This window comes from Humulus lupulus, chromosome 8, assembly GCF_963169125.1.
Source record: "Humulus lupulus chromosome 8, drHumLupu1.1, whole genome shotgun sequence".
NCBI lineage: Eukaryota > Viridiplantae > Streptophyta > Magnoliopsida > Rosales > Cannabaceae > Humulus > Humulus lupulus.
In genome coordinates, this window is record NC_084800.1 from 23,775,156 (window position 1) to 23,799,261 (window position 24,106).

At 32.8% G+C, this 24,106-nt stretch overlaps 6 protein-coding genes across 7 annotated transcripts; 5 read left to right on the forward strand and 1 right to left on the reverse strand.

The window, feature by feature from the left end:
* The first annotated feature begins 1,442 nt into the window (after positions 1-1,442).
* Positions 1,443-4,181, forward strand: LOC133796384 (uncharacterized). Its single transcript, XM_062233873.1, has 6 exons — positions 1,443-1,667; positions 1,804-1,946; positions 2,251-2,507; positions 2,732-2,819; positions 3,601-3,667; positions 3,766-4,181. Exons 2-6 carry the CDS (start codon positions 1,942-1,944, stop codon positions 3,817-3,819), a joined length of 471 nt encoding a protein of 156 aa, XP_062089857.1. The 5' UTR covers positions 1,443-1,667; positions 1,804-1,941; the 3' UTR covers positions 3,820-4,181.
* Positions 4,182-4,298: 117 nt separating this feature from the next.
* Positions 4,299-6,363, forward strand: LOC133796383 (26.5 kDa heat shock protein, mitochondrial). 2 transcript variants are annotated; one of them, XM_062233871.1, is made up of 2 exons: positions 4,299-5,206; positions 5,691-6,363. In XM_062233871.1, the coding sequence occupies exons 1-2, from the start codon at positions 4,936-4,938 to the stop codon at positions 6,173-6,175; spliced, it is 756 nt and encodes a 251-aa protein (XP_062089855.1). In that variant the 5' UTR covers positions 4,299-4,935; the 3' UTR covers positions 6,176-6,363. The 2 variants fall into 2 exon arrangements, with proteins under 2 accessions (XP_062089855.1, XP_062089856.1); XM_062233872.1 differs by having other exon boundaries at positions 5,754-6,363.
* A 3,876-nt stretch (positions 6,364-10,239) lies between these two features.
* On the forward strand, positions 10,240-11,382 carry LOC133793586 (EPIDERMAL PATTERNING FACTOR-like protein 2). Its single transcript, XM_062230901.1, has 2 exons — positions 10,240-10,744; positions 10,915-11,382. Exons 1-2 carry the CDS (start codon positions 10,654-10,656, stop codon positions 11,133-11,135), a joined length of 312 nt encoding a protein of 103 aa, XP_062086885.1. The 5' UTR covers positions 10,240-10,653; the 3' UTR covers positions 11,136-11,382.
* A 482-nt stretch (positions 11,383-11,864) lies between these two features.
* LOC133796385 (uncharacterized) lies at positions 11,865-14,257 on the forward strand. Its single transcript, XM_062233874.1, has 2 exons — positions 11,865-12,238; positions 13,661-14,257. The coding sequence occupies exons 1-2, from the start codon at positions 11,977-11,979 to the stop codon at positions 13,798-13,800; spliced, it is 402 nt and encodes a 133-aa protein (XP_062089858.1). The 5' UTR covers positions 11,865-11,976; the 3' UTR covers positions 13,801-14,257.
* A 5,079-nt stretch (positions 14,258-19,336) lies between these two features.
* On the forward strand, positions 19,337-21,077 carry LOC133796387 (stress response protein NST1). The gene is made up of 3 exons (XM_062233877.1): positions 19,337-20,046; positions 20,138-20,310; positions 20,511-21,077. Exons 1-3 carry the CDS (start codon positions 19,396-19,398, stop codon positions 20,659-20,661), a joined length of 975 nt encoding a protein of 324 aa, XP_062089861.1. The 5' UTR covers positions 19,337-19,395; the 3' UTR covers positions 20,662-21,077.
* Positions 21,078-21,546: 469 nt separating this feature from the next.
* On the reverse strand, positions 21,547-23,822 carry LOC133796386 (G-type lectin S-receptor-like serine/threonine-protein kinase SD2-5). The gene has a single exon (XM_062233876.1). The coding sequence runs from the start codon at positions 23,820-23,822 to the stop codon at positions 21,615-21,617; it is 2,208 nt and encodes a 735-aa protein (XP_062089860.1). The 3' UTR covers positions 21,547-21,614.
* Positions 23,823-24,106: the final 284 nt, after the last annotated feature.

Sequence of the window (24,106 nt, forward strand, 5' to 3'; positions counted from 1 at the left end):
TTTTTTAATACATAGCAAATTGTACATTTATATTAGATTTAGCCATAGATCTTAGGTAAAACTCGAAATATTAATAGAAGATTGCAAATATTTTGTGTTGTTTAATTCAACAATAAAAAAAACACTTTTATTTAATATTTTTTATTTTATTAATAATCATCTAAAATCTCAAATGTAATTATGTTGACAATGGTAGAAATTGGCCAACTTAATTATTTAGTTTAAGGATGAGTGTGAGTTATACATAAAAAACACACATACACAACTCATATCAATATAATTATTGAAGTTGAAAAAAAGGAAGCACACATTTTTTTCTTTCAAGAAAATATCTTATTATTAATTTCATTCAACAATTACATTATACCTAACTTAACGCAACGAAGCTCACATATTTAAGGACTTTATAGAAAACAAGTCATTTATGTGAAATTAATTTGGCCTTTTTTTTTTTTTTTAGGAAAATACCATTTTGACACATGTGTTTTCCTGAATATGCAATTAGTCATTTGTTTTGTCAAATGATAATCAGACTGTGTGTTTTACAAAATGATCAAAATAGTACCTAGATACGATTTTTGTCAAAATATTTATAATTATAAAATAAATTATCGGTTTGTTAATAATGCAATGAGTTTAGTTAACCGAAGAAAATGATCGATGAGTTAAGAATGAAAGATTAAATCTGAAATTTTTTTCACCAAAATTGAGTATAAGGTACTATTATCATACATTTTGTAAAATAAAAGAGTCTGAGTTATTATTTAACAAAACACATGCTCGATTGCGTATTCGAAAAAAATACATTGGACAAACAATTAGTTTTCCTTTTTTTTTTTTAAAAAAAGCAAACATTATCTACAATAGTCATGTAAGTACACTTGGTGTGATTTTATTTGTTTTGTTCCCAAGTATACCGTTTAGTTGGTCTTACTACCAAAGTCTCATAATGTTTACTTAATATGAGGCAATATTTATGTCAGATAATATAACTTACAATATTCTAATTTACTTAACAAAATATTAAGTAAATTCGTGAGTTTTGTAACATAATTATTAAGACATATAGCACCATTGCCATTTAAAATCACACATAATCTTTTAACATTCACAAAAATCATACGTAAACAACCATACATATTTCTTTAATACAATTATATGCCCTTTTAAAATGGAGAATATAAACTTTTTATTTATTTTATTATCCTTAAAGCATCTTTTGTGATCACTCTAAGTATCTCTTTCAGAATTTGTTTGTAATAAATATTAAATATTTATGGAACAAGTGTCATCACATTTGGCTTGATAAAATGAACATTGAAATGGAATGATATTTCTTACCTAAAATATTATTCCATTGTTGGTTTGAAAAAGTGACATGCGATAGAGGGTGAAGAAGAAGAAGTATATTAATATTTATAACAATAATAATAAATAAAATAAGCTAAAAAAAAAAAAACAAAATCCACCCATAATCTGAAATATATTATCTATTCCCGGCACTAATCAAAGGTTTTCTATCTCTTTCGTTGCGCTAATAATTGGTGAAGAAGAAGAACCCATAGGGGCCAGGACAGGCCACCCCATCAGAATCGCTACGCCAGAAGGTGGTGGGGTGGTTGCTTCAACCATTTCTGACCCCAAAGGGACCTTCTCTTGCCTCACGGGTTAGCTTTCTTTTCCTTTCTTCTCCAAATCTTCATAATTAGCCTTTGAATTGTTTCTCCGTTGATTTTAACAAACTCATATGTTAATACCCATTACGAAAAATATGGTTTTTTTGCGTTCTTTCTTAATTTTCAGAGGTGGGTTCTGTGGTATTTCTTTCTTGGAATCGATCTTCCGTCAGCTTGGATGATTTGGGTTCTCCCGGGAAATCTTCGTCTCGACTCTTTAGATCTGCCATAGCTTTATTAGTCTTCCATATATTGGAGTGCAGGCATGGGGTAAGTATTCAGATTCCCATTTCGTATTCAAAAAGTTTCGTCAGGTTTTGGCTATGAATGAATTCAAATCCTCTCTAGATTAATCTTGCTAGCTTATTGAACAGGTGATCGATAGGACAAAAGATTGGATATTTCCCTTTTAATCTATTCTAATATTGAATTTAGAATCTTAGCTAGATAGAAGAATTTGATTCTATGTAACTTAAACCCAGGTGTTTGTAACAATTGATATGGTTCAAAAAACTATAAGATGATTTGTTTTATGCGATATATAACAGAACCAACTATTTTTGTAACAGAGCAGTGGTTGTCTAGCATGCCATACGAAGCCCAAACCAGTTACAGTGGATGAACAGCCACCAAAAAGATTATCACATCAAGGTCGACGGTCAGCCAGGAAACCAAGCCAATCAGAGGATTTTTGGACCACTAGCACATTTGATATGGACAATAGTGCAATACAGTCCCAGGGAAGCATCTCATCAATCAGCACAATTAACCAAACGCTTGATCCCAACGGTGTTGCTCTTAATGCTAACCCCAATGAATTTGTAAATCATGGTAAGCTATTTTGCAGCTTTCGAATTTTCAATTACTTTTCTAGTTTGGCATATCCCTTGTATTTTCGTTTGGACTTTGAAAAGGCCTAAGCTGTTAGTTACTAGTTTAATTTGGCATTTCCAGGCTTTGGCATGTAATTTTGTTACTGCTTTGGTTTGATCTTTTGGTGAGTTTGTTTATGCGTGGAAACATGTTAAAGATGTTAAGTGGGTTCTTGTTTGCAGGTCTTCTTCTTTGGAACCAAACAAGGCAGCGTTGGATAGGGAATAAAAAGTCTGATAACCGGCCACTGCAGCGAGATCCCAAATTAAGGTGCAATTTTATGGTTTGTACAATTTGTGAATTACTCAAATCTACCTCTATATTTGCTCGATTTTTGCAAATTACTCGGGGGATACTTGTAACTGCTGGTCTTATTTTTTGGAAACTTCATTTATCATTACTGGCCAATTTTTTTGATCAGTTTTGTTTTTGTGGCATCTAAAATTGTGTTTGAAACATTTGTTTAAATAAGGGAAATGGAATTGTTTAAAAGTATAGTTGGTTAAAACAAGAAGGAAAACCATCGTTGTAACAAATAACAAGCTACCAAATGTTAGGGGATAACTTTTATTAGACAGAATTGTTGTTATTTCAATAGATAACTAACTTGAACAAACTCACATTATTACAATTCGTATGTATATACTTAAGTAATTCAATGTACCAATACTTGTAATAATTACCCTGTGTTTGGATCTTGAAGTTTAAGAGGGAAAAAATGAATTTCAAATGAATTCAATTTCTCATATTTGGATTCAAACAAAAAATTGGGAGTTCTTTTTATAAAATTTAAAACAATTATAAATATATTAAAAAATAAGAATCTTATCAAATTTTAGTAAAATATTTTCTTCCGTTTTAACTTCTCTTTTCCCTCATACAATTTTTTCTTTGTAAAATCCAAAATCCAAACGTAGCCATTGGAAGTATGGAAAGTGAATTTTAGTGCTGAACCATGTCTAAAGTAGGAGTTAAATTATTTATGGAACACTTTGGTGTGTTCCGTCAGCTCTCATTCTATTTGCATGGTTAAATCATTCTGGCTTTGCAGTTGGAATGCAACATATGAAAGTTTACTCGGGAGCAACAAGCCTTTTCCGCAGCCAATCCCTCTTGCTGTAAGTTTTGACCCTTTACCAAGTCATTGCAATTCTATACCATTATTTAAATGTTTAGCTAAAAAGTCCACTAAGCTTGTTGGGTTGAAAATGAGCAGGAAATGGTAGATTTTCTTGTGGACATTTGGGAGCAAGAGGGAATGTACGATTGAGCAGAGCATATGTAGCTGCGTTGTTAGCCATTTCAAAACTCATCTAAGCTTTGGTACCATTTTTTTTGCCTGCCTCCATAGCAAAATAGGTGAAGAAGAAGCGAAAATAGCGGCTTGTACATCAACAGCCTTAAATGATAAAAACATTTGTCCTCAAATTATTCTCCTCCATTTCAATGTGCCCTTGGTATTGAATGTGAACTAATTCTCAATCTTTCCTTAGATTTTGCGAAAGTTCATAGGTTTTGGTTTGGTTCTATCTATTTGTTTCTGGGGTCCTCAAGATATGGAAGACACGAACATTTTGTATAATGGCATCCCATGCTTATTTCTATTATTATCCAATGACCTTATTTCTATCATGATTTATTCGGACCAGCAGCATGTTCTTTCGTCGTCAACTCAACACTTGTCTTGCTCAAACACGTTTTTGACTTTTCAGCAATAAAAACTAGAAAGATTGTGCTATCTTAACTTGGCCAGCCATACTAATTTTAATTATTTATTATTATTATTGACAAGATTGTGAAAACATTTAGCATAATTTATTTTAATATTGAGATAGCGCTTCTCCATTGTTGAAGTTTTAGACAAAATTAGGGAAAGTAATGTGTCAAACACGCAAGACCAAGAAGCCAACTCTATAAGATAAGATGATTCTTTCTTTATTTGTTAATTGTTAATAAGTGAAGAAAAGTAAAAGTTAAAAAAGAAAAGAACCCTCGAAAAGACGTGGCATCATATGCATTTTCCTCTGGAACACTCCTCGAAATTCGTCACTATTTGCTGTATGGCATGTTTGAGAAAGACCAAGAACCTCTTAGAAAATAGTAATAATATTGAAAAGGAGAAAACTTTCTTGTGCTTGGTCTCATACACAGTATTGTTATTAATTAATTTTCTATATACTTAGGTGTCCCCAGTCACCACCACCACCTCCCGGAACCTTTTAGAGCCTTCTCCAACTATTCAAACTCACTTCACTCTTCGATCTTCAACCTCTTTATAACTCTCTTTTAGTTGTTTTATTTATCTGTCAAGTGCAATCCATCGCAAGTTAATTAGCTATAGTTTCTTCCCTCTAATTTCAACTACTTTCTAACCGAAAAGCTATCAATGGCTTTGGCTCGTTTGGCCTTTAAGAATTTGCACCAAAGGGTGCTCTCTTCCCCTTCTTTTGTTGGTCACGGTGCCTTTGAGAGAGCCGCTATAATTGGTGGCGCTCAGAAGTTTTCCACGAGTACTGATAAAGTGGCTAGTGAGGCCTCAGAGGGCAAACAGGTCTCTGCCACCGAAAGCAAAAAGTCTAGATCAGTTTTACCAAGGAAACACAGGAAAAGAGGACTCTGGAGGAGAAACCAAGGCGATTTTCCTCCTGCCCTTTTTGGTACTTGCTCTCCTCTTTCATCTATTCTTTCTATTCTTCCTAGCTTTTTAGTCTGGCGTTTTCTCTTCTCTCTTGTTAAAACTTCAAACCCACTAAACCAAGATTCAGTGGCGGAGCCAGAATTGAATTGTAGTGGGGGCATATGAAAATAATACATTAAATATGGGGGCAAATAACATAGAAGGCATATTATGAATTTTACTATTAATTTTTTTAAAGTGTTTAAATGAAGGTGTAATAGTAAATTACATATATAAAAATAAATTATAAAAAAAATTGAGTGGGTAAAAAAAAAATAGTAAAAAATTAACTGTTAATTATATAAAAATATAATAAGAAATTACATATAAAATTAATAATTAAAATATTTGAGTGGGGGCACGTGCCCCCACATGCCCCCGTGTGGCTCCGCCACTGCCAAGATTATCATTGAATTATGTTTGCCACATCATTATACACTAACTTTTCAATTATTATATTATAGTTTTCCACTGGAAGAAGTTGCTTGGCTATATAGTGTTTGTCACAAAATCTTTTTTGGTGGCAGAGTTCTTTCCTTCAGGCCTTGGAAACGCGCTGCTGCAAGCAACAGAGAACGTAAACAGGCTGTTCGAGAGCCTAAACTTGTCACCGTGGTCACTATCCGGGCGAGTAAAAGAGCATGACCAGCTCTACAAGTTGAAGTTCGACGTGCCTGGGCTGGCCAAGGAGGACCTGAAGATTACAATAGACGATGGCGTTTTGATTATAAAGGGAGAACACAAGGAAGAGGAGAATGCTCAAAGTGGTTCGGACGACGAGTTTTGGAGTTCGTCGAGGAGGTACGGATACTACAATGCCAGCCTTGTGTTGCCTGATGATGCCAAAGCTGATGATGTTAAAGCGGAGTTGAAAGATGGGGTGTTGTGTATCACAATTCCCAAAACAGAGAAGCCTAAAACAGATGCTAAGGAGGTCCAAATACACTGATCATGGAGCTGCCCTTAATCTATAAATTTCGTGGCCTGTTTTAGTGTGTTTATATATATATGTGTGTGTGGTTTTTGTTGATAAAATAAGGATGGAGGAAGAATTACAATGAATATGACTGATTATTAGTCTATTCCTTTTTCTCTGTCTATATATATTACTTATAATGCAAGTATTGAAATACTTAAGTTGCAAGAGCCACCCTGCCTAAACTCATGATCAAAGTGAAGATGCATAATAATATCACTATCTCGTACGAGACATGCCACACGTACGAGACAGGCAGGGCCTTCAACTATTAACTTAAAACACACACCCCCCAAAGCAACTCACTATTCACTATTAGTGCCCATCAGGGACTCAAACTCCACATGCCACACCAGCAGGCCGCAGCACGCTAATGATGCATGCACATGCACATGCACTAGATGTTATGGTCCATCAGGCCAAGAAATCTCCTGGAATTTGAAAGTAACTAGATCCACCACTCTCATAAGAAGAGCGAATTAGAAATGTACTGCACCAGCCCCCTAACAAGATCCACCACCCTCTGGCTTTGATATATTTGACTAAAATTATATTGAACACTGCTATTTGTGAAGGTTTTTTTCCTTCCACTTGAACACTGTCTCTTTGTGTAGTGTAGATATTCAATAAATCAGCTGACTATAAATTCTTATACAAATAGTCAATGTAATGTAAGATCTTGTTATTATATCCAAAAAAATTCCAATCAGTCGTTTTTGTTGCTCTTCTGAACTCGCGTCAGCAATAATGTCTGGTTAATAACTTTATAATTTCTTTCATTAAGGCTACGATCCAGCCTTCTTCCAAGGACAAGACTGGCCAATGAAAAGACCACTGACCCTCTGACACGTGTCGGCTGTAAGAAATGACGTTATCGTTATGAATTGAATAGTTTTGGTTACTAGTCACTACACAAGAGTCTTGTCAAGCACAGTTTTTTGTATTTTTAATCAACTTATATGGTTTTTTTTTCTGGGTCATAAATAAAGTAGAATGCTTTTAAAATGGTGTACGTACAAAACCATGCAGAAGGGGGCCGTCCTACCTATATGAGATGACCAAAGATATATAGGTGATGTGAAGAGTAGTAGTAGGGCTAAGTTTTTGTCAGTTAAAGGAAGTACTTCCCTCCTCAGCATTTGCGTCTATGTTAGCGTTGAATCGATTTATCTTTTGTTTTTTTCCTCGCACTACTTGAGATTTTCACACTTGATGATTGATTAGCAGAAATTAATTGTTTATATATATGAGAAAAGAAATTTCAGTTCTCAATCTTTTTGCCAATATAGTCATGTACCATGGATATTTATTTGTACTTTTAGATCAATAAAAGGGAACAAAACAGTGTGCATTTCAAAGAAAACCAAGAAATTAAGGTGTATATTTCAAAGGAAAAAAAGCTAGACGAACCATATGTATGGTTGAAAAGAAAGAAAAAATAATTATGAGGGAATTTTCTCTTATGTTATTTGGTACAGATGAAAGAAGCAAAATATGAATAAAAAAAATTATTAAATGAATTATTTTAAATTAAAAACAATGGCAAATAGTTGATTTTAGGCGATATGTTTGGAAGGAATGATGCAGACTTAAATAATTGGAGAGTTTAAGAATGAAGAGGATGATAATATTTATATTGAGAGGAGAGTGGAAATGATAGATACATAGTTAAAATATAAAATTACTACATTATCTATTATAAAATATATATTTAGTTATTTAAAGGGTATTTATGTAATTCTCTTATCTTCTTTTCCTAATAAGTTTGGAGGAATCAATCTTTGAAGATTAGGAGGGAGATCTCATCCCTCTATCTCTTCTCTCCTTCCAACTTTTATTCTTGCCAAAAAAGTGTTCTTTGTTTTCCTCCTACTCTTCTCCTTCCTTGTGACCCTCTCCATCATTCCAAAGATTCATCATGCCAAACATAGTGTTAATTTAAAGGGTCGGCCTTTAAAATATACATTTTTTTCTATACAAAAGACAACCAAAATTTACAAAAAAAAATACTATTTTATATATAATTATTATAAAAATATCAAAATTTGTGTACTTAGTATTTATTTTGATGTATATTTTTTACTTATTTTTTGTAATTTATTAAAAATAATTAATAACTGTCTAATTAATTCATAATTAATTATAGTTCCTAATTACACCTACTGAATTAAACCAATAAGATACAGAGGCTTCTCCACTACACCTCCCAAAAATAGTGTACACCTTTCCTATTTTTGGTAGCTAGATGATTTTCAGCATAATTTTTTGAATGACGGTGTATATTGTAGTTATTTAAAATATTTTTCAAATTTTTAAAAAATTCTGAATAATTTACCTTGTCGAAAATCATGTTCAAATAGATTATTTTTCATGCATATAAAAATAACAATCATGTATGCAACCAAATTTTTCGTTTATTTTTTTGTGTAGATAATATAAATTCTTGGATTTAAGAATTTTTTATTTTTTTAATATTAAATTTAACGGAATATTCTTATATTTAATATAATTTTCTTATATTTAACAGTAATTTGTAAACATTTGAACTTAAATAAAATAAAATAAATAATTAAAATAGGATATTTTGTAAATATTTTACAATGATAATTATTTTAAAATAATAAAATCATTTATTTTATAACTTAAATAAAATTTAATTAAACTTAAACTTACTTATTAGAATAATATCATATTAAACATATAATATAATATACTATAAATTAGCAACAAATTGCTTTTTTTTTTTTTTATAAAAAAAACTAGCAAAAAACTTAAATTTAAAATCTACTTATAATATTTAATATTATATTAAACATATAATATATAATCTCTTGTTGTCACTCCCAAATTCAAAAATTAGAATAAACATAAGATTAAACAAAAATAAATAAATTATTTAATTAAAATAAAAAATTTATTTCAAAATTTATATGACATTAATATAAATTTAATTAAAATAAATAATAAATTTTATAAATAAAATTAGGGAAATGTGTACAGTGGTATCTAGTGTATATATATACATACATATTTATTAAAAAAGAAAGTGCAGTTTCCAAAATGTTAACCAAATTATTTGACAACATGGTTGGTAATAGAGGAGCAGAGGAGTAATGAGTAATGACCATTGTTATAAACCGGTGTTAAGATAAGGAACACAGACTTCCTCAGTTGCCTAGTTCTTAGGGAAATTAAAGCAGCCTGCTGGAAGCTTCAAATTAGAGTCTTACTCACACTGCACTTCAAATTAGTTTTTTGAATTTTCTAGTTTTGACAGCTTCAACCTCTGAAAAAGTCTACTTAAAGAACAACACTTCATCTCGGGAACTGCTCACCAATTCCATTTTCTTCACCTCTTTCAAGTCTAACAATATTAATTTTATGCTCATTCTGGAATCAATTATGTAATTAGATGATTATTACGACAATCCTTCTTTTTTTATGTTTACATTTCAATTTGGACCAATATTACTAAAGATCAAACTCAACTACAGGAGCTTATTTTTGCTAACATAGATTTATCTTTAGAGAGATGAAAACAGACGAAATAGGCAGTCTCTTATATCAGTAGTAGTAGTATCAAGGTCATAATAATATGAGTGTTCAGAGGAGGCCACCTGTACTTTCTGCTGCATGGCATGGTATTGCCTACTCAGTTACTTTGCTTAGATTCTTTTAACTACTGTTGTCTAACAGTAGACATGAAAACACTTTTTACTTTTCACCTACTTTCAAGTAATTATACTTAAACACTTGAAATAATTAATCCGTATAGCACTGCAGTGCAGCAGATTACCAGTTTCTTCATATTCCATTTATTTTGATAATCTTGCTTGTGTTTTACTCATATAGTAATTAAACCGTTCCATATATGTGAGCTACACATATATGTATGTATGTGACAGTGCATATTATTAATGCGTATCGATGCAAGCTTGTACTATGTCATCCATATATACTTTAATGAAAGCTACAGTACTAGCACATATAAGATATGATGTATAATATGACTTTTTTTGTTTTGTATTGAATAAGGGTAACATGGTAAATATGGTGGTGAAAGCCTAGCCGTAGATCATCAAATAGTCTCACCTGGGAGGGAGACTTTCACTAAAATCCTCAAGAGTCAGAGTAACAGTTTCCAAAACGCCAAGAGAAAATATTCAACACAGTGAGAAAACCTTTGCAATTGTCGTTTGAGGAGGAAACAACCTTCAATCTTTGTCTAATTACATTTTATTTCTTCTTTCAAGAAAAGAGAGAAAGATCTATTATAAGGTCTCTCAAACATCATTTTCTTCACTGTAACATACACCAGAAAAAAAAAAGAAACCAATATATATATATTATCCCATTCCCAACTAGTCTCTCAGATATAATATTACTGATCATCATATCCATATACATCACTCTAGACCAGCTAGTCACCACTACTACTACTGATCCACATTATGGCTCCATACTTCCCAGTGAACTTCAATGTTGGAGCAGTAATTACTGTGCTTTTCATCTTTTCCATCACAGTTCTACCTCCCAAAACAGGTATATAAATATAATATATATAATATTACTAGTAATTACAGTTAGTCCAATTCTGAATGTCTCTATTCCTTCCTATTTACTTTCTTGAATACCCTAGTGGGTTTTATATCATTTTATATCATTTGTAAGTTTGATTGTTTTTTTCTTTATTTTTCATGTATATTTTGAAGTGGGTTTTGAATATTCAAGACAAGAGGAGAGAAAAATGGTGTTGGGTTCAAGACCTCCTCAGTGTGTAAACAAGTGCTTGAATTGCAAACCATGTGAGGCTACTTTGGTTGTTCCAAATCACCAGAAGAAGCCCTTACATACATCCTCTCATGGACAAGATGACACCTATTATCTTCTCTCATGGAGATGCAGATGTGGAAATAAGCTCTACCATCCATGATCTCACTCTCATGTACACCTTGCTAGCCTATTCAGTACATACATATATATATATTTATAATTTGTTTTTATGTATTTTTTTGTTATCATCGATTACTACTAATTCTGGCGTTGTCAATTGAGAGTATCAGATCTATGTATGTTGTGTTCACTTTAGATTTATATATTTATTTTAATGATTTTCCTCATGTAAAGTCAATGATTTTCCTCTGATTAATGATGTGCTATAATAAGCTTCTTAATTTATTTATATATATAATAGTGGTTTGCAAAATCAAATGATGCATCTGCAATTAACTAGTTTTTCTTTTCTAAGTCCAGTCCAAAATTAGTGAGTAACTCATACATATTCCGCTATATAAAGTCAACAAAAATAAACTAATAAGTTTAGTTACATAATCATTGGGAGAAAAAATGAAAGGTAAAACTAAAAAGTTCTTTAAAAAAAAAGAGAGAAGAGAAAAAACTAAAATTGTTATGGGTTCTTCAATATTTAAATTTTAATGGTGAATTGATTGTAAATAAAATAAAATAAATTTGCTAAAAAAAATTAATAAATAAAATAAACAATAGATTTTTTTAGGAAAAGAAAATACACAATATTTGAATTGTTAGAATTTTTTTTATAATGGGATATATAGGGTTTTATAATAAGGTTTCACACGATGTATAAAATATCATGTGTATGTATGGATTTTAATTTTGAATGAAAAAAAAGCCCAGCCCAAATAAAATTCCCAACCTTTCAACAACAAAAAAAAAAAAATCCCAATCAAGAGAAAACAAAAGAAAAGAGGCAACTGAGGAAAAATATCTAATTCAGTTCTCCAAAAACAACTGAAATGGCGCTTCTCTTTTCTGCGACAGGTTTCGTCCATGGTACCAAAATCAACCACCACGCATTGTCACTCCCTAACTCTTTCTTCCTCCTCGGCTTCTCACTCTCCTCTCGCAACCTTTCTCACACGAACCGCTTATTCTTCTCTCCGGTTCATTTTCACCGTCGTCTATCTCTGTCGTTTTCTCACGGGGCTGCGAAACCCGGCCAACCTCCTCCTTCTCCCCCTGAATCCGACCCGACTCCTGGGCCGCCCCGGATAAAGGGTACGTAATCCACGCTTTTGTTTTTGCTGTTGGTCATGTTTTTGGTTTTGAAAATATTTTTTGTTGAAACAAAACCCAGATTTTTTTATGCTTAACAAAAAAAAAATGAAGAAACACTGCTCAGTAGGGTTTGAAATTGATTACGGATGAATTTCAGCTCAATTTTAGTGTTGTTGGACTTGAGGGATGTGCTGTGCTCTTAATTTTGTTACAGAAATGGGTTATTTTTCTTGTAGTCAAATATTTTGGTTTCTGCAACCTGCATAATTTGTACCTATAGTGTTTGATGTTTTGCTCCAATGAAGTCATTTTTATCCAAAAGAAAAGAAAATAAAAGACGTAGCTTCATTTTACACGAGAACCCCTTTCAGCCACTCATTTATTCTTCTCTAATATATTTGAAAAACTCTCAATATCGTTAAGTCAAGACCAAAATGAATGTAAAGCAAATAATAGCATATCTGTATGCTATTTCATTGGCTCTTTTTCAAGATGACAAATACATTAACTTGAAGGGGATTATTTAGTCACTTTTAAGTGGAATATTTCCATTATGTATATGGATGTCCTTAGAATTGTAGCCAATAAAAGAAGAGAACGAGTTGAAAGAGTGAAAGGGGATGTCCTTAAAAGTCTCGAATGGATAGTTGCGGGCATCTGAATGCGTCATTGTATGATAAATTAACAAGGTTGAAGAAAGTGTCTTTAAGTTAAAACTTTTTAGGTTAGGTAAACGGATGTCTATAATTATAAGCCCCAAAAAGGACGTCCATAATAATAAGTATTTGCATGTTCGTCTTTCAGGCAGTCTAAAAAGAAAGAAAAGCATTACCGGAAATTATCGTGCGAAAACACATTTTTTTCTCATGAACATGGAAATTGTATTGTGTGAATAGCCTATGCTTTTACTTAGGCCAATTTCAAGGTCCAGAGTTTGTCAATCATATAATAACGAAATACACTTATCATGTAAGCAGTATTAATTCACACATTTGAGTTATAAGAATAAGGCTTCTAATGTGGATTTTATTTTCTTGTCGGATATTGATTTGAGGAGCATAAGAGTGACATAACACTTGGGAGGGATGTTCTATGAAATTTTTTAGTGTACAATTAAATATTGAGTTGGAGAACAGGAAATTATTGAGGGTGATGAGTTCCTTATCCAACTTCTGTCAAGAGCACCTGCCTCTCTGTAGTTCACACCTATTTCTTCTAAAAATAATGAAATACTGTAGAGTTTGTTGGACTTTTTTCTTTGTTCTTTCTAGAATTTGTTTTGTTTTGTGTCTCCTTTAATGGATTAGTTGATTAGAGAAGCTTTGTGGTTCATATTTGTCTTTTAAACCTCTTTTCCCACACTTGCTTTTATGCTGCCCTGAAGTTGGATATTAAGCAGTATCTTCTTTTTTGTTGGAGCAGGTCTTGCAGCATCTTTCTCTAAATTTCAAGATAGAATGCAGATTTTTTTTGCTGTCCTCTTCTGGATGTCTTTATTCTTCTGGACTTGCGCGTGGGATGAAAGGAATAGACCAAACAAGGGCTCTCGATTTAGAAGATGACCCAGTAAGCATATACAGTATTTGTATATAGTTGGTAGGATTAAATGGATAGTGTTAGCATACACAATAAGAGGGAAGCATTATTAGTGCGGTAAGTATATGCTTGCCTACGAAAAAAAAAGGTTTAATTGCTTCTTAAAGACCAGGGATGAGAATGAATGGAATGTGGATCAATGTTTCAGTTACTGTTTCATGGGGTTTTTCTGAGCAATCCTTGGATTATAGGTTTCTACATCTATTTGAGGACCAGTATATAGTGTAATATTACTACATTTACTTGAAAGTATGTTATTATTTTACTTATGAATAATTGTCAAAGATTTAGTTTTTTTAATTAAAGTTTATTGTATACACCGGTTTAATATCGATATGTTACTTATGAAACATTCAAGTCTGCTGATGTTGCACATGGAGTAAATAGTAATGATGAATAAAATATTTAAGCATGTTTCTTGAATTTCATGATCAAAATGCAGATGTTTGAATACCCAATCATGACATGTCCTGTTAGTTATCTTTACCACTTTTTTTTTTGGGTTCTTTGAGATGGAGCATATCATTCATGAGAGCTCTGCCACTTTTATGAGCACTAATGAAATGTGTAGTAAGGTTTATTAACAAGAAGATGGAACTAGAAGAACAGTTGCCCACTTTTTTCTAGTACTGATGCTATTAATGAAATGGGCAAGTCGTATTTTCTTGGTTGGTAAAGTACTATGGAATGGTCTATATAGCTCAGTCCCACTCAAAACAAATGGTTTTTCTTTTCATTGAAAATAATTTTTGTTTTTTGTTTCGTGTTGAAGCAACTGAGTGGCTTTCGAAAAGAAAAGCCACTTACCAATGATAAAGATGATGATTCCATCCTCCGTAGGTGTTAAAAATCATCGCTATTGTCAAGTCGTGACTTCTGCAACTCGACCTAGCACGTGTCAACGAGTGCTTCGACGACACTAAAGGAAGCTAAACGACATATTATTGGTCTCTTGTCGACGTCCATTCTATAGGAACCAAAAGCCAATTTAAGACCGTCCATTTATACAAACCAAATAAAAATGACGGCTCCATGGGTCCCGATCTCACGTGCTTAATGGGCAACGTGTCGATGTTAGAGAGGTTGTTACTTGAGAATTGATTCTTACTGGTTCGTGGGCTAATATTGAAACAACAGCCCATGGTTTTTTACTACATGCAATAATGTTATGTTTGTATTATTGTCCAAACATTTCCTTCTAAATTGTTAGGACCTTTTATTTTAGTGAACGTGATGTTTTTTTAATTATTTTATATTTTAAAAATATTAAAAATAATTACTAGTATTCATAATATCATTTCTTAGAATTAAAATAGTGTGAGTGCATTTTATTCACTTAATAACTACTTTTCATTTACATATATTATTAATATATATTAAATGTGAAATTTTGTTTTTAGTAATTAACTAAATTAATTAAACCAAGTAAATTAATTAAGATGAAGAATGATAATTAAATGTTAAAACAGATTTCAGATCTGTCGAGACAAAATACGAACTTGTCACGACAGAAACTGAATACAATAAAAGACAGTGCAAAAACAATAAAAAACACAATGAATTTTTACAAGGTTTAGAGATATTTTCGGATAATTTATTCCTTGGGGCTACACTCAGAGAATAAAACCAATTAATAAAGAATCACAAGTACAAAATATTGACTTAAACAAAACAAGACTCCCCCCTTGAGATTTGCTGCAACTTTATTGTACTTCTCTTCACTAATCTGATTTTGATTGAAACGTTCAACCACTTGAACTCCCCTCAATGGCCAGTGAGTGCTTGCATCCTCCCGACGCAAGGCTTGTAAAAATCTTCTCCCGAAGATTATAAGAATTGTATTCAAATTACAACATGTATTCACTCATGAATGTGTTTCAGACTCACCTCAAAACTAAACACTCATTTTACTATAAAATCACGTGAATACAATGATCTTTAATATAAACTATGAACTCTCAAATATTACAATTCACTCACAAACTATGCACCAAAGAATTGACTTTTTCTCAAGGCCCTAGAAGCCTATTTATAGAGATAATTTCGTGCTCAGAAAGACTGAGAAATAATCTCTAATAAAAACAATAATATTTGAAGATATTATTAATTAATGAAGATTTGCCATTTTTAGTTGATTCTCATCCGACAGACACGGATTTTGTGGGGATAGCTAATAATACATGCGTAATATCAAATTTTTGAAGATAGAAATAACAATTAATTCCTTCAAAGATTGTATTTCCTGAAGTTAACTATCTTGAATAACATGAAAATCAATAGAAAAATATTCCAGAAATGAATTCGAATAAGCACATAGTATTTTCTTTATAAAACCAATATACAAATTCATTTTATAAACATATTGTGAGAATATCAACCTAAATAAGGAATTATTTGCAAACCTTGCAAATTAATTCAAGATATTAATTATGAAAATCACAATAAAAAGGAATTTAAAATCATATTTTAAATAAAAGGATATCTTTATAAAAAATTTCAATTTTAGGATTTGCAAAACGTATTCTGTATATCGTGAAAATAACGTGCTAGTCACGTGGCTAATATATTTGCAAAAGATGTTGGTCTATTTGCTGAGGAGATATCTAAACATGTGTTTCACTAAAAGGCAAACCTTAGCAATGGGTCATGCAAGAAGAGAAATAGAGGCAGAAGCTCGAGCCTCTACGAAAGATCTAACGGCATTACAAAGCGAGAGAAAGTCGGTTATGACTTGGTGGGAAAAAGGAACTTGGAGGGGACACATGGATCAATGGCAATAAATCATTTCTAAACCTTCTATTTGTTCTTTTACTATAAATAATTGACTTTTATCATATATAAAGGGATTCTTTTTCAAATCTTTACTATACTGGTACTCTCTCAAAATATAGAGAGAAAGAGAACCAACTTAAGCATTTGAGGGTTTTCTTGCAGGTACCTACCATTGGTTCTTATAAAAGTTGTTGGGGGAGAGTGAGATTACACCACCATAATATCTAGAATCTACACAAAATTATGCCTAGTAGAAACCAAGAAAATTAGAGTTTAGATGATGCAAACCCTTGTACACGATCAAAGTTCTTCAATTTTCTTGGAGCTTCAAAACCCTATTTGAACCACCACTTTGAACTTATTTCTTCTTCCTTGTAAAATCACAACCAAAGGCTTAAACACGATTTGTATTAGTGTCATAATTCTCTATTTCCTAGCTCACCATTGATGTTTGAAGCTTTTTCTAAGAGGAAATGAGAATTGAGATTGAACAAACCTTAAACTCACAAAGTCGTGCACTTTCTTAATGACTTTCTTAGAGAAAACTTGAGATTCTTGAAAGCTAGAGAGATAGAGATTAGAGAAAGATTTGAGAGAGTGGTCAAGTCTTCCAAACTTTATGATGGCCTTTTTATGGTGTAGGCACCGTCATTAGCTATAACCAATAGGATTAGATTTAAAGAATTCATCTTTTGGAGCTTAAAACATGTGTCCATACGGACACGTCAGGCGACACATCGCCTGCCAGGCAATGTGTCGTCTAGTAACAGACGATGCATTGTTTGCTGGGACTTTTATGTCCCTTTGCATCTAGGTGATGTAACGTCTCTAAGGAGGCGACACATTGCCACCTCTTCTGACTTGTGACCCCTCCAACAGGTATAAAATTGCTCAAAATGCTACCAAGCATTTTGGGAATTCTTAGATACCTACATGTATCACTTTGAACCCCAAAACACAGTTTTTGAGTGTCTACAATTGAAACTCGAATTTCACATTTTCACTATGCGAAATTTACTAAGTGTTATATATTTAGCTTGTATAATAACACTTATCATTTGTATTTAACTAATCATAACAAAAATTTGGTTACAGGGAAAGCATATCCCAAAATTTGATTTAGTCAACGGAGAGTTCGAGACAGAACATAGTAAAGGTTGGAGAAGTTTCTGAATCGTAGTTTTCCATTTCGGGAAACATATATTGATCGGAAAATTTGGTCCGAACAAAGAGTAATATAGAATGTATTAACATTTCTCATTTAGTAATATTATGTTTTTTAGTAATTATTTTTTTATAAATTAAATATATCTAAAAATTTAAAATTAAATACATTTTGTATTTACACCCATCATATGTTAAAATTAGATTAAAATTAAGGTTGGAGGCGACATTAACATGAGGTCAACGAGGAGATTAGGATTGGTATTATAATTAGTATTGGGTTAGAGTTGGAGTTGAAGTAAAATGAAGTTGGGTTGTGAGACGAGCCAGAGTAATAGCATATTTAGTAGAGATGAAAAAAATTAAGATGGAAGAAAAATAGGAGAGAAAGTAAATGTTTAAGATGGATTGTTTTTTTTGTTACCATTATAGAAGTTTGGTTGAGAGAAGAAAGAAAATTAGATTATTTTATAATTATTTATATGCCCTTTCGTTATTGTTTAATTTAAAATTAAATGAGTAAGAATATATTAGTAATTTAATTTTCTTATTAATTTTTGAAAAAAAATTCTAAAATTATTTTAGTGGGAGCTACTAACTTTTTTTCTCAAACCAAATTTTCCTTTTACTCACTTTTTCTCTTTACAAACATAGGAGGTGACAAAGTTAGAAATTAAGGAGGGAAGGGTGAGATAAAAAGAAAGTGACTAGAATAAGAATGAAATGATAACAAATGATTAAAGGAAAAATTATTAGAAAGATAAAATGATATAGAAGAATATGATTTTTTTTATATAAAGTAAAAGTATAGTATAATATTATATAATATGAAAATACAATTTTTCTATTGTATTACATTGTATTAATATAAAAAATTATACAAATATGGTATACATATTATATTAATTAAATTAATACAATACGTATTCCTTACATAGTGTATTAAACATGACGAAAGATTAGCAATTAAATAGTGATATTTTTTTTATGAATTTCTATAAATAATTTAGTTTGAAAAGCAATTTTTTTTTCCAACACTGAACCTAAAAAAACCCTTTTTTCTAAAAGTTAATTTAATAATATATTTTATTGTTTTAATAAGTATTTTTTTTTCTGAAAGGTTGGGGGTTTAATAAGTATTTGAAAACACAGAAAAAAGTGTAATTTTTATAAAAGGCAAAAATCTTTTTTTTTTTCAATACATAAAATTTAATTTTTATGATTTAATTTCTATTTTAACTTTTTAAATACTGGTATTTAGTAAGAGGAGCAGTACAAGTAAAAGATGAAGTGTTTAATATACCACAATTAAAGGAAGATTTTTTCCTTCTTCCTATTAATAGTGATCCTTTTTTATTACACCATTTCCACATTCTGTTGAATTATTATTATTACCCACTTGTATTTGGAAGCATTTGTGATATTTTTTTCAACTATAATTCTACGATTTTGTTTGCATAGTAATTTTCCTTTTTTGACTATTTCTGATAATATCTTTGTAGTTTGTACTATTGTTACAGACAGTGACGCGACAACTCTCCATTGATATAAATCCAAGTTTTTGTGATGCACCCTTTCTGAGTTTCTGAATCCACAACTCATTTTGTTTTAGAAAGAAAAAAAAAATGCTTCTTAGGAGCTCATCAGCACCAGTCTTGAACTCTTGGCTACCTCACTCGAAAGACTCATCATCACCAGAACCAGAGCCACTACTCCATCTTCAAAGAACCAAATCAGTCTCCTTAACCTGTTCTTTTCTTCCTTCTTCTTCTTCTTCTTCACCTTCACCCACTCATGAGTCATCAAACAGATCATTCCCTCCCATCTCCATATCAAAATCACAAAATCCACCAAAACCCAACAAGAGGAGCCCCATATCGAAAATCAAAGCTAAAAAATCCCAGGAAGAGCAAAAGGGGAGCGGCAAAATCGATTCAGGATCGTCATCCACGATCCAGAGATTGTTGTCCTGCTCTGGTTTGGGAGGTAAAGTCACGAGTGAAGAAAGGTGCTCTATGGAGAACGAAGAGAGGGTTTTGCAGACGCTTGTGATGGGTGACGGAGTTGGCAGCAACGGTGGCCGGATTGGGGGTGGAGCCGGCGATGGGAGAGGATCTGGCGGTGGAGATGGTGATGACAGTGGTGGTGGGTCGGGCTTCTTTGAAGGTAATAACAATCGTGGGAGTAATAGCACTGATACTTATTACCAGAAGATGATTGAGGCCAATCCTGGAAATGGGCTCTTACTTGGAAACTATGCCAAGTTTTTGAAAGAGGTAAATATCCAATTTTGATTTTTTCTGTTCTTTTTGTTGTTAAGTTTTCAATTTTCGAGCTTGGTGAACTAATAATTACATGAACGAAAAGGTTCGGGGAGATTTTGCTAAAGCAGAAGAGTACTGTGGCAGAGCAATCTTGGCTAATCCTGGTGATGCAGAGATGCTATCCCTTTATGCCGATCTAATTTGGACTAGCCACAAAGATGTTAAGCGAGCTGAGAATTATTTTGATCAAGCTGTGAAATCTTCTCCGGATGATTGGTAAGAAGAAGAAAGTTTTTTTCTATCTTAGATTCGAAAAGAAAATAAGAGTAGGACTAGTTGATATCTTCGAGTCTTTATTAAACTTGGTTTATTTACTTATGTTCCAAGTAATTATTTGGCATTAGACTATATTAATGTACGTTTGGTCTGCCTACGTACTATCTTTCTCTGTGTTGTGTGTCTTGTTATTTTTGCAGTTATGTTTTAGCTTCGTATGCTCGGTTCCTTTGGGATGCTGAAGACGAAGAAGAAGAGGATGAAAATGAAGAGAAGGAACATGTGGTTGATCATGGCCATCCATCTCCAACCACTTACTTCCATGGAGCCCCAATAACTACACGAACATGATCTTAGTCACCCGATCTTGATCTAAGACACTTTGCATATGAATAATATATTAAACTATGACTTGTACAATACTAATAAGCTCGTAGGAACATTATATACATACTTACATACATATATATAATATCTGAGATGTAACTTTTCGGCTTTCATCTTCGTTGGTGTTGTAGATAAGACTTCTGACTATAACTTTGTTAAGAACTATTAGAATTATAATAATAACATCATAACTAAGTAAACATAAGTACTTCCCTTCCAGTATATTCCAGTTAATATTCATGTTTTATTAGGTTTAATCCCATTAAAGTCTCTTGCTATGCCAGAACTTTGATTCATATCATGTATACCAGCTAGAGATGATGACTTGTATGGTTTCCTTTTAAAATGCAATTCCAAATAAGCGCAAAACTTCATTTTCATTCATCTAGCACATAATATCCTAATAATTTCTTTTGGCTTATATGATGAATATTTCAACCAAGTATCCAAGATCATTGTCGTTTTTTATTATTTTATGTATATTTTGGTACCGCATGATATACTTGAATGTGACAGAAAATAATTAATTAATAATTATGCTGAAAGACATGGTTGAAAAATTTAATAAAATATCCAACGATAAGAATGGTGGGCAGGTGAACTAGTGGTTTATATTGCAGCAAAGCAAGATCTATTTTCACTTTTCTGGGTCTACAGGTATTCTTTGTTTGTGGTTTGTGTAGCTTTGTAACGACTGTTCTTATGGGTCGCCCATCTTATATCCTTGTCTATCAACTGTAATTAATATCGTGTAGTTTGTATGTTTATTTATGTCGTTTCTCTAAGCTAAGCAAAACAGAAACAGAAATCAAACATTCGAAAAATATAAAATAATTAATAAAATGAAGCAAGTTTGAAATATTCTCATTCTTCAGGAGATTACAAGTGTTATCTATGTGCATCTCTATAAAACTCAATCAGTCATGATGAACTAGTATCAGCGCTTTGGAAGATGGTGGTGGAGGCACCTCACAAAGACCTTCAAGCATTTGAACCACTTTAGTCATTGTTGGCCTTGTATGCATCTCATCCTGAATACACCACAAGGCTACTTTAATAGCACGAGTCACTCTTTGATCATTTTCATCCACTTCTAGCCTTGAATCAATGATTTCTTCAAGTTTTTCTTCCTCAAACATCTTAAAAGCATAAGAAGGGAAATGGGATTTCTCTGAATTCTCCTCTGAATCATGATTCTTTCTCCCACTAATGATCTCAAGTAAGACCATGCCATAACTGTATACATCACTTTTTTCTGTTATGGCATAGTTGGTGAGCCATTCTGGAGCGAGGTACCCTCTTGTTCCTCTCATTGTCGTAATAACAAGGCTCTGTTCTCGGTTCATTAGCTTTGCCAAACCAAAGTCTGAAACTTTGGCCACAAAATTATCATCAAGCAGAACATTTTCAGGTTTTATATCACAGTGCATAATCTTCACTTCGCACTCTTCATGAAGATAGGCAAGACCCTTTGCTGTGCCCAATGCAATGTTGAATCTTGTATTCCAATCCAATAGTTGATTGTTGTTGAAAATCCATTTATCTAGAGACCCTTTAGCCATGTACTCGTAAACAAGAAGCCTGTGAGGGCCTTCGGTGCAGAAGCCTTTGACCTTGACTAAATGGACATGGTGGATACTCCCAATAATGCTAACTTCAGCTTTAAACTCTTTCTTCCAGTGATCAACCACTTCAAGTTTCTTCACAGCCAACTGTGTCCCATCCGGAAGAACACCTAAGTAGACTGAACCAAACCCTCCTTGGCCAACTTTTCTAGAGAAATTTTCAGTAGCCAAACAAAGATCAGAATAAGTAAAACGAACAGGCATACCAGAAAGATTGTAAAAGAAATCATCATCATCTGAGGCCTCTTGAGCACAATCAAGTTGTCTCTTCTTTCTCCTGAGGTACAAGAATCCAGTATAAACCATAGAAAAAATAACCAAAATAGTCGAAACTAAAATGACCACAACTATTAGCATGTGGTTCTTTTCTTCCTCGTTTTCTACTCCGTTACTTGAGAGCTTAATATAGGAAACATAGCCACGACTATTCTCACCGGCATATTGGAAACTTCCAATCTGGTCAAAGAGAAAACAGTTTCCGGAACTGCTTTCGTGAAACAAGACAAGGCAAGAACAATCATCGAGACATGCTTGTTTACAAGAATTGAGATCAGTCTTTAAAGAGGGTTTGACAAACTCAACAGCAAAATAGTCAACATTATCTCCCACGTGTATAAGCTCCACCGGATCATTGGAACGATTACAGTTTGGGAGGTTCTGAAGTTTACAATTAAACTGAGAGCTGAGAAGAGAAGGACACTCACACCAGTTGTCATTATGGCACACATAGTAGGGATCACAAGGCTCTGGAACACTGCACCAACCCTCTGGTATCTTGATAGCCGCAAAAGTTGTAGTGCCTCCCTTTTGAAGATTTTTGAATGAAATCATTCCATCAGAGCTTAAAACAGCAACCCAGAAGGCAGTTTTGTCTGATTGGCTTGTGAAGACAAATTTCCAAAGTAAGTTTCCATTTGGATCATAGAAGTTCCATGAATTGGAGACTAGAGTGGCAGAATGAACCACCCCACTGACACTGCTATTTGTTTTCCTGGTTTCACCTCCTATAGACCAATAAATTTGTGGGGTGGGAAACCCTGCATAGAGAACCAAATTCCCTGACTTGATTTCGAGAAAGTGAGACAAGTTGCTGTGATTAGGAGAGCTATTCAGAATCATTCCCGGCAAGAATTGCTGACCAGGTAAAAGTGTACTTGCGGGGTGACTAAAACTCTGCCAAATGATCTCTCCATCGTCTCCAAGCAACACCAAGTTCCCCGAGTCCCTCAATTCCATGGCTATGGCTCCTTTTCCTGGTGTGCTTGTAGACCAAACGACACCATGCCCACTTGTCAAAAAGAGGTTGCCGTTTATGTCAAAGTCAAACTTATCAAAGTTTGATATGGGTTGATCTCTATTAGCATTCCAAACCGTCTTATAACTGTCCTTGTGAATGATTGCCAGTAAGAACGATTTGGCATCAGAGACAGGAAAGAATCCCAAACCAAACATAGAGTTGTTAGATAGCAGGAATAGGCCATGGTTGTCGTTCCAATCCATCTGAGATGTCTGGAATCCTGGGTGGATTTTGTCAACATATTGTCTACCACCAAAACATGATTTAAATACAAAAATGAAGAGCAACAAAAACTTCATGGCTCCAACTCTCTGTCAAGTTCTTCAATTTCTGTCAAAATTCACATACCTGCTCTATGCATGAAAAAAGTGCATGAAAACAGTGTAGAATTGAATAAAGGGTTTATAAAAGGTGTTGATCAAAGTGATGGAATAATAGAATTTGATTACAACATAAAGCAAAAGAAAATGACTGAAAAACAAAATTG

Bases quoted from the DNA above. Each gene is read 5' to 3' on its own strand.
- LOC133796384 (XM_062233873.1), top strand. The intron at 2,820-3,600 runs GTGCAATTTTAT...CTGGCTTTGCAG, and splicing joins CAGCGAGATCCCAAATTAAG to TTGGAATGCAACATATGAAA. The intron at 3,668-3,765 runs GTAAGTTTTGAC...GAAAATGAGCAG, and splicing joins CGCAGCCAATCCCTCTTGCT to GAAATGGTAGATTTTCTTGT.
- LOC133796383 (XM_062233871.1), top strand. From the start codon at position 4,936: ATGGCTTTGGCTCGTTTGGCCTTTAAGAATTTGCACCAAAGGGTGCTC. The intron at 5,207-5,690 runs GTACTTGCTCTC...ATTATATTATAG, and splicing joins TTTTCCTCCTGCCCTTTTTG to TTTTCCACTGGAAGAAGTTG.
- LOC133793586 (XM_062230901.1), top strand. From the start codon at position 10,654: ATGGCTCCATACTTCCCAGTGAACTTCAATGTTGGAGCAGTAATTACT. The intron at 10,745-10,914 runs GTATATAAATAT...TATATTTTGAAG, and splicing joins AGTTCTACCTCCCAAAACAG to TGGGTTTTGAATATTCAAGA.
- LOC133796385 (XM_062233874.1), top strand. From the start codon at position 11,977: ATGGCGCTTCTCTTTTCTGCGACAGGTTTCGTCCATGGTACCAAAATC. The intron at 12,239-13,660 runs GTACGTAATCCA...TTGTTGGAGCAG, and splicing joins TGGGCCGCCCCGGATAAAGG to GTCTTGCAGCATCTTTCTCT.
- LOC133796387 (XM_062233877.1), top strand. From the start codon at position 19,396: ATGCTTCTTAGGAGCTCATCAGCACCAGTCTTGAACTCTTGGCTACCT. The intron at 20,047-20,137 runs GTAAATATCCAA...ATGAACGAAAAG, and splicing joins ATGCCAAGTTTTTGAAAGAG to GTTCGGGGAGATTTTGCTAA. The intron at 20,311-20,510 runs GTAAGAAGAAGA...TTATTTTTGCAG, and splicing joins AAATCTTCTCCGGATGATTG to TTATGTTTTAGCTTCGTATG.
- LOC133796386 (XM_062233876.1), bottom strand. From the start codon at position 23,822: ATGGATTGGAACGACAACCATGGCCTATTCCTGCTATCTAACAACTCT.